Here is a 9,732-nt window from a genome sequence, read left to right on the forward strand (position 1 = left end):
CTACTGGCTGTTTGGGGGTGATTAAAGATAAACAGCACAGTTTAACATGAGTTTTGGAAAATATTAAAGGTCCACATAGTAGGAAAATGTGATATTTAAAGGAGGAAAATATTAAGTGGCATTAAGATAGCGAAGCTGTATGAGCCAAGGTATTGAAAAAAAAAATTAATAATTCATTAATTGATTGATTGAGGAAATCAACAGCTGTGGCAGATATTAATATTAATTATAATATTAATGCAACAAAAAAAACAAAATTAAACAAATAAGGTAGGTAGACTATATACTACAACCTTGTGAGTAATCACACGCTGAACAGTTTCTGTATATTAAGGGTGTGACACATGTTCATAAGGAAGAACGTATCTAAATGAGATTTCTGAAAAGAAAAGATGAGCTTCAGACAGCCTGAGCCCGTCCTTGGAGATAAAGCTTGACTTGATGTCACATTCGCGCCTGATGCCGACACACAAACCGACAATGCTTCATAAGCGCCGCGCGAGATGAAAAAAAAAGATACATTTTTCATTTACATTTACATATATGGTTACACAAGGTGGCTGTGGACTACAAAGTTGATTCTGAAGAAGGGAGAGAAATGTAAGTTATTACACTGAACCATGCTCTACATGTTGGTTATCTCTCACTGATAGCCAGCTTTCCGTTAATAAATCCAGCCATGTTGACAGCTCTGTGAGTTTGCTTGCATTTACAATCTTAGTAAAACCACTGTAGAGGAAAATTGAAGTTGGATTAAAAAAAAATGAATGAATAGATAGATAAATAAATAAGTGTTCTCCTGGTGCTGTCTTTAAAATGGATGTCTGGAATTTACAGTTTTTCATTAACTGATGCCCAACAGCTTTTTTTAACCCGGCCTTGGAGCCAGCGCTGGTTGTTGTGTGTGTGTGTGTGTGCGCGTGTGTGTGTGTGTGCGTGTGTGTGTAGCGGCACTCAGCAGGCCACTGTGCCGCAGTCTTCATTTTCTCAGCGTTTTTTAACTTAAATGTGTCAGTCTGTCTGCTCCCCTCCCTCCTCTGGGCTTTCAAACATTTATCGCTCTGTACTGTGAAAATCACACATCAGCATAAACAGTGTCGTCGCGCCATTACCAGTATCATCAACGGGAGAGCTTTGGTTTCAAAGGGATCATTTGTTGATAAAATGTTCTCGCCGAATTTCTCCACATTCAGAGAGAGAGAGAGAGAGAGAGAGAGAGAGAGAGAGAGAGAGAGAGAGAGAGAGAGCAAAGCACAAATCAAGCTCTAGTAGATAATACCTGTAATTATGTTTGTGGTCGCAGGTTTACGAGGGGATGGCTTGGTTACACACACACACACACACACACACACACACACACACAGACTCTCTCTGTACATCATATTTGATCACAGAGGGACTGCTGAAGCTTTAAGTTTTTTTCTCCCTGTATTTGTTTTTTTTTTTTTTTCCCTTCCATGTGTTGTGAGGATTATTATTTTTCTGCTGGTGGGATCACATCGCTCATGGTTGTAGACCCCTGAAGAATTCTGTTAGCCCTGATTATGCCAGGCCTAATAACATGCCACCCTGCTAAGCAGAGCAGGATTGACTTGGAGAAGGATGTGGGGGTGTATAATGAAGCGCCGAATAATTCACTTTTAAGCCAATGCAATGTAAAAAAAAAAAAAAAAAACGGACTAAATGTAAAGTCATCATTTTCTTCTCCTCCTGTCACTAACCTGGGCTGACAGACTGAGATAAACATGAGTAGAAATAATATATTCCAGGTCGCCTTTCTAGTAAGGGAGTGTGTATGAATGTGTGTATGTGTGTGTGTGTGTGTGTGTGTGTGTGTGTGTAAAACTGCATTGCTTTGTGATGTTGCAGCAATCGATTGCCGGAGTGATGGAGCCAGGCTTTCTTTGTCGCTCTGCAGATCAGATGTGGATTGCTGCGGTTTGCTACATTTGCCATTCATTAGCCGGCAGTGAGGAGGTGTCAGGGCGCATTCACGTTGCGGGGCCGCACGTGTGATCGCGGGGCATCAATTCAATTCAGTTCAATCACCTTGAACTTTGAAGATGATAGAATAACGATGTTGGAATTGGTCTCTCCTGCAGCCCTGGCCTCACTGCTACTGTATGTATTGCATTCTGGGAAAAGAGTGTCCACATCAGCTGATTCACTGACGACAGTGACAGTAAGAAAGACCTGTGGGCCTGCTACTCATCGGGTGTTGATATATTTACATCACACTGACACACTAACACACAATCATCTACGGAACGGACAAGTCCGACACCATTCTGTAGAGACTCAATAAATTCCTAAAACATCTGGCTGCTACAGATTTTTTTTAAACATTACTCAAACAAGAGGAAACAGAGTGTTTGGGACTATTTTCAGTGGCAGATTAATACGTATGTTGGTGGTCTATTGTGAACTTTGGGCAGCAGGACGATGTATGTGGGATCGAGTCCAAATAAACTACAGTGTGTGTCTTCATGGCAGCGGAGGAGCACGTCACTCAGTGCCTGTTTTAGGGTGAGCTTTGTCACTGGGAGGAAGTTAACTTTTGGGTCTGTGTAAAGTGTGTGAAGAACAAAAACAGAGCAAGAAAGAGAGAGAGAGAGAGAGAGAAATAGAGAGGGACTTTCTATATGAATACTTTGGATTAGGATTAGACCAAAAACATGCAGTACTGTGCTTCCCTCCCTCACTGTTAACTTGGATGTTTCGTGTCAGTAAGATTTCAGATCCTTTAAAAAGCAGTTAAACTGAACACATTAAACATTCGCTTTTCATCTCATAACGCTGTAAAGTGCTGCTGCTGCTGCTGCTGCTGCTGGCTGAAAGAGAGAGAGGTGGTCTGACTGCTTTCCAGAACTTCCTGCCCCGGCAGATTCACCCCGACACAAAATTATCATACGAAATATTATACACAGACATTACATTACAGTCTAAAGTATGCACAGAGCAGCCGTATGAAATGTAATATACTGCATATAGATATTAGATGACTGGGCAGATAGTGAGCGTTAAACCACTCAGATTGTTGTGAAAAACGCGATTGGATCGTCTGTACTTTTGATTGACCATTCCAGAGTATAGATCTTGTCACTTCAAACAGAGGGTCACCTGTGACCTCTTGAGCCCTCACCTCTCTCTGATTGGTCTACACATGCATCATAAAGTGAGCGCCACATCATGGCTTTTTTTTTTCTCTTCTCCACCTTACATGGTTTTTTGGGAAGCAGCTTACTTTTTAAACCCTCATACACACACACACACACACACACACACACACATCGAGCGAAATTCGGGGTTGCCCAAGGACACGTCAGCATGTGGACAGGGGGAGCCGGTTATCAAACCATCAACCTTCGCCACATCACGCTCACTGATTTTAGCACTCGTCTTTTTCTATGTGAAAATGTAAAAAAAAACAAAAAACAAAAGCAAAAAAAAAAAAAACAGGTAGATGGAAACAAACTTTCCCATAATAATAAAAAAAAGTGTGTGAAATGGTGCAACTGAGCTGGTGTGACTTTTGGTTTTCCTCTGTCACAGCAGTTTCTCCTCAAAGCCTGTTAGTCTCCAGCACCTAACAGTGACTCTCTGGGCCATCAAGTACACACACACACACACACACACACACACACACACACACACACACACACACAGACTGACATACATTATCTACAGTGTACTGTACGTGCTCCCAGAATGACGTTGTTGCAGTGAGCCAGAAGCAGAGTCAGAGGGAAGTCAGCGACGTGGACATGAATGAGAGATTCATTCATGTGAAACATCCTAACAGCAGCTGGCGTCGATTAAAAAAAACAAAAAAAAAGATGCAACATGAAATTGTAAATGTGATTATTTTCACTTTTTCTGATACAATACTTCTACACCAGTAGGAGGCCTGTAGATTTCATTCTGTTACAGTTTGATCCTGTGTTTTTTTTATATTAAAACGTCTGCAGGAAATATCTAAAATGATCCGATCCATCCCTTTAAGTTTTAAGACCATGTACTTAAATGTAAATTTAGTAAGTGCAATATGCTCTATGTGATGCTGAAAACCAACGAGGAAGACAACTTTACCTACTATCTTGTCTGTTATAATCAAATTAGCTTTACATGCATCAGGCCTCTCTGAACTACAAATTCCTCCCCTCTGAAGCAGCTGCTTGTCTCTCAGCAGGCCTCAAACCACCACCTCAACGCGACACGAGCTCTGCGCAGAAAGATCTTATAGTTAAACCGAAATAAACGTCCATTTTATGAGTCACGAAAAGAAGAAATACTGACTGGGGAGAGATGAGTCCTCCGATTGTTTCTAAAAGACTCAATTGGTAATATTTTTCACCATATAAACCGAATGTATACTAAGTAAGAGTCAAGAGTTTCAGTGCAGATAAAGCAAAGCGAAGAGGCAAATAAAATCAACCGTACTCCCAAGAAACAGACCGGAAGGAGGCCAGAGTCGGTTGTGTTGTGACGAAAGCAGAGTTTGTCACGTTCGGGTCAGAACACACGTGTTGTGTTGCTCCATGAGTACACCGGGGGTCACTGGATGCGAATAATGAATGAAAAAAAAAGAAAAAAAAAGGAAAAAAAGATAACAACAATATATATGAACATGACAATGAAACGCTCAGACTTGTGTTAAGTCGCTGTCACTTCCGCTAAAAACCTCCCAGATTTCCCTGATTAGTTGGATTACTCTTCTGTAATGAGCTGTCATATTTTAAAAATACACTTAAATTCTACCTGTATCTAATCCATTAAAATCGTGACTATTCACACCATTTCTTAATTTGAAAACAACCTTGGTTTATCCTGGGGAAAAAAAAAAAAAAAGACCATATTTGAAGCTAATTAGACTTTGCCAGGCAGATAAATGGAGATAGTACAAAAATGCAATTTATGGAAATGAGGTCACATAAGAGTCCTTTGATATTTGCTAATAATGAAAATAACACATTTAAAAGATAATAAGAAAACACACACAAAATTAACTAATTAAAAAAATGGAAGTAGGAAACAAATTCCACTCGATAATTTGCACATAATTGCTGAGTTCTGGCAAATTCTGAGGCCTTAAAACAAGGTCACAGGCTCAAACCCATACAAAGCCTTTTTGGAAATAAAAAAATCAGGCTGTGTTCCATATCACAAAATAAAAAAGAAGTTCAACTGGAGTTCTAAATGTGTGTAAAGTGGATTTCAGTGAGTTAACACCGCTGCACACACTGTGACCAGACTGTGTGTTCTCTGGATGCTACGCGGTGTTTGTTGAACATCACACAGGCACTGTATAAAAAAAAAAAAAAAAAAAAAAAAAAAAGTCAGTCTGTCTCTCTTACCGTAGGTAGTCTCTCCGGCACAGGATGAGGTTGGCTTTGGTGTAGAGCGTGGAGCCCACCTCGCCCAGCCTGCAGTCACAGCAGGCGCACTTGAGGCAGTCCTCGTGCCAGTACTTGTCGAGGGCCTTCAGCAGGTAGCGGTCCTTGATCTTCCGGTTGCAGCCGGCACAGCCTTTTGGCTTGGTGTCCGGCTGGACGGAGAGCATTTGTATACCTGGGAGAAAAAAAAAAAAAAAAAGCACAGAGAGAGAATTCATTCAACACTCATCCAACACCTGCACGCTGACTTAGAAAAAAAAAAGTTCTAACTCTAACGACATTTATCGTGTCTGACATTGAAGGCAGAATACAGTCTCTTACTTGTTTTCATTGTGAATCTTGATCTTTAAGCAGCAGTTGTGCTGCAACATCCATGCATTTAGCCACAGTTTAAATTAAAAATTAAAATGAGACAAAAGTGAAAATGAGCCTTCACGCGCTGTAACATCCCTATATTTCTAAATAAAAAGAAAAAGAACCTGGCAGGAAATTATATATCAGAAACTGTACAGAGGCGACTGACATTTTCAACATGTTAAGAGCGATAACACAGATGAACAAAACGTGACTAAATCGAGTCCAGCGTGAAACTTACAGTAAGTGTGCACTCTTTTTTCAATGCGCGTACGGTAAGAAAAAAAAAGGAAAGAGTCACACTGCATAATAAATATCACTAGATTTTTTAAGCGTGCTGCTGAAGCAAAATATATGTCCCACAATGCATTACATTAAGGAAATGGAAGAGCCGCAAAAAGATGTAAATAGGTTGCCAAATGCTCCACTTCACGTATCATTTGGTGTTGACTTCTTGTCGGCTATAACTTGTGTGTGGGACACGTGCAGTCCAGGCCTGTTCACCACAAAGAGCGTTTCTAACTTTGAGAACTAACACCGACGTTAGCGTCAGAATTAAAAATGTCTCCCTCCGGTGAAGTAACGTTGTGCTGGAGAGAAGCCGTGTCGTGTGTTTTAACGCTCACGGAAACGCAAAGACTGAAGCAGGTGATGTGACTCATTAGCATACAGCTCAGAGAGGAGGAAGTGAAGGAGGAGACGCGTTTCATTGCACTCCGCTCAGTGAGGAGAACAGTCTGAGGAGACTCTGTATCCGTCTGACCTTAATTAAAATTTCTGACCTATGTTTTATGGTATTGAAAGTTATTTTACCTTCAGCTTTTAAAACAGGTCTGAGGAAGAAAACAGACATTCAGAGTAAAATACAACCAAATAAGTAACAACTTAACAGTAAGTGTTATTCAAACAATAGTGAAGTGAAGTGAACAAAGACCTGTTCTAACAGCTGTGTGTAAATGGCCGTGACTGGTCTCTGCAAAAATCACAGCAGTGGACTGACAAAGAAGAAGAAGTGGAAACAGGCTGGCCAGTGGTCAGACTGGTCTCTGACTGGTTTACGCTCACGACACAGTAGCACTGCTGAAGTGTTATGAGACCAACAAGCAGCCCACACAGACACAAAGCCACAGTTTCACATTTTCTCCTGGACACTTTTTTTTTTTCTCTTATGTTGACCTTCTCTGTATTTAAAGGGGCGTGGCTACAGGCGAGGAGCTTTTGCAGCGGGCCTGTATTGTTTGGCCTGAGCTGACTGTGGAGAGCCTTTGTAGGCCCACTGGGGGTGAGGAGGAGGAGGAGGAGGAGGAGGAGGAGGAGGAGCAGGGGGGCAATGTGGCTTCACACCAGGCTGGAATTAGTATTCTCCTACTATTCCCCCGAGGACAGGCACACCCCCCACTCCCCTTTGTCCTCCTTTCGCGACACACACACATGCTCAATATTTAGTTTCATCTGAAGTTGAGTTTCACCCTTTAATTACCTACTGAAACTTTCTATTTATCAGTTCAGTTTGAACGTGTCAGCAGACCAATTCATTTAGTGACAGATCTCCAAGAAAAAAAAAAAAAAAATTCCTTCCTGCTGAGCTGAAGCTGTGGGGTTTTACTTCCTGGATGTTTCCTTGACGCCGGTTGTTTACAGTGATTTCACTACAGTGAACTCACAGGAACTTGAGTGAAAGTCTGTTATTATTTTATATTGTAGCCTAGTGTGTGTGACTGTAGTTGTAGGGTACTGACCACAGGACACTAATGAAACCTGGAGTCAACTACCAGGTTTCAAGTTTCTGCTCATTGTAACTTCATGTTGTCAAATAAACTAGTAGAAATTAAACACTTAGATAAAAAAAAAAGACTTTTTAAACTACTGATGGAAACTATCTATTACATGGAGGCTCTGGTCCTTTAAAGGAAAATTCTGCCACTGTACATATAAATAGTTTTTCCTCACCTCCTACACACTCGATTAAAACTATATAGGCTATATACATATATCATTTCTTTTTTTTTTTTTTTTTTTTTTTTTTTACAGAGAAATCATTTACAAAGACAATATCAAACAGGTTGCAGCGCGGGGAGCAGCTCGGCTCATTTGTTCCAGTGCGTTGGGGGCTGTTGATCTGTTAATTGGCTGGATTTAGAGAGCGGCGCGCACGACTGCTCCGGCCGGCTGCTCTCCGCCGCGCCTGTTCAGCGGCACTGATCCGTCCAAGCCTCGTTACCACCACAAAGTCCCCCCGCTATACTCATTACCAAACCAAAGGGAAAGGAAGAGTTTCGACTCCCCTTTTTTTTTTTACTAATGCAATCAACTCGGGGGAGCAGGAGACAAGCATGGCAGGAATTCGGCCGCTTGCACTCTTCCGATTGCCGGGGGTGAGGGGGAGGTGGGAGCAGCGCGGAACAAAAGCTTCATTTTCCATAAAGAAAGGGAAATCACAGCTGCTCGGAGCCCTAATGATTTCTGTTTTATTTGCTCGCCGGCTCGTACCCTCCCTTCCCTCCTCTCCGTTCTCTCATTGTGGGCTTCCAGGCTGCTGCTGCTGCTGCTGCTGCCGCCGCCGCCGCTGCGCGTCCTCTCAGCCACATGTATCATCATCTGAGCGGATGGAGGGATGGATGGAGGGTGACGGAGGGATGGAGCAGGAGAACAAGCCTGCTATTTCAGCCCCAGCTGTTCGGCACCGAGATGCTGACATTTCACCCTATCAGTTTAATTACTGTTGCCATGGCAGCGGAGTGCTGGTAAAGGCCAGTAACGGATTTAACACAGAGACTCAATTTGCCATGCAGCTTCCACGAGCACATAACAAGAGACCGGAGCCGCTGTGAGCGCGGGCACATATCAGCTGTATGATCACTAACACAACACCGGAGCGTATCTGCTTCGTGTTTTAATGGCAGGTTATCAGTAACAATAACAGAGATAACGGCCGGGATCAGCAGCGGGTCAGATGTGGACACAGAGAGATGTTGTAGCCTCAACTTGTCGTCGCAGAGCACACGAAACACACACGAAACGTGCCGTTCACACAAGCCGAAGCGCAAAGAAGGCGTCTTACCGAAACTTTTCTCCCTTTTCTGCATTTGTTGAGCCGCTGAAGCAGCCGAAGCACCACCATGCAACCCGAAGCCGCCTAGGTCCGGAGAGCAGCTTATATATATGCGCAGGCAGACTGGGATCAGGCTTTGTTAAGAGCGAGCGAGAGAGAGGGAGAGAGAGAGAGAGAGAGAGAGAGAGAGAGAGAGAGAGAGAGAGAGAGAGGGGGAACAATCCAGCACGGCGACCAGAGAGGAATGAAAAGAAGGGGGGAAGCACCGGCCAACAAAACGCAGGCGGAGGGGGAGCTAGAGCGAGCTGCTTCCTCGCCGTCGGGCGTCACACGGCGTTTGAGGGAGCGTTTATCACCGTCCGGAGCCGGGGAGACTCAGGCAGCGAATGACAGGACGACAAAGAGATGATTCTCCTCCGCGGCGCAGCCACCATCTAAATCCTACTGGCCACCTTAATCACGCAGGCTCCTGCTGCATGCTGCTTCCCTAATTAGCGCTTTGACGTGCCACCGGCCACCGTGCACCACAGAGCGACAGGAGGGACGGTTCCCTCAATCTGTTCTCCCAGCATCAGCACCGGAACACCGAACCCGCTCCTTCAAAACTCCCAGTTCTCACTCACACATATTTACATTTACAGCCTTGTGTTAATGAAATGTGAATCAATTCCACCCTTGTTTTAATAATTAGGGACATTAGGCCTAATTAAGTAGTGCCAGCACTACAGCAGAGTGTTGTTTCATAATGCAAATATGCCATCATAATAATAATAATGATGATGATGAAAATAATAATGATAATAATAATAATAACACCGCTTGTCTCCGTCTCGCTCACCTTTCTCAACAAGTTAAGCAGAAGCCTCAACTCAAGCCGCGGATTCCAGCTACTGATCCCCTACGAGGAGAAAAAGTTTAGCAGACTGACGCGGC

General features: G+C 43.1%; 1 protein-coding gene across 1 annotated transcript in view; it reads right to left on the reverse strand.

Annotated features, from left to right (window-relative positions):
• Positions 1-8,833, reverse strand: part of lmo3 (LIM domain only 3) — a 48,476-nt gene extending 39,643 nt beyond the window's left edge. The window contains exons 1-2 of the mRNA XM_022749634.1: positions 8,809-8,833; positions 5,355-5,568 (exon numbers count right to left, since the gene is read on the reverse strand). Coding sequence (XP_022605355.1) covers positions 5,355-5,568; positions 8,809-8,833 — 239 coding nt within the window. The remainder of the gene's footprint in view (positions 1-5,354; positions 5,569-8,808) is intronic.
• Between the last annotated feature and the right edge of the window lie 899 nt (positions 8,834-9,732).

Source organism: Seriola dumerili, unplaced genomic scaffold (genome assembly GCF_002260705.1).
Source record: "Seriola dumerili isolate Sdu_G_001 unplaced genomic scaffold, Sdu_1.0 BDQW01000138.1, whole genome shotgun sequence".
In the NCBI taxonomy this organism is placed as follows: domain Eukaryota; kingdom Metazoa; phylum Chordata; class Actinopteri; order Carangiformes; family Carangidae; genus Seriola; species Seriola dumerili.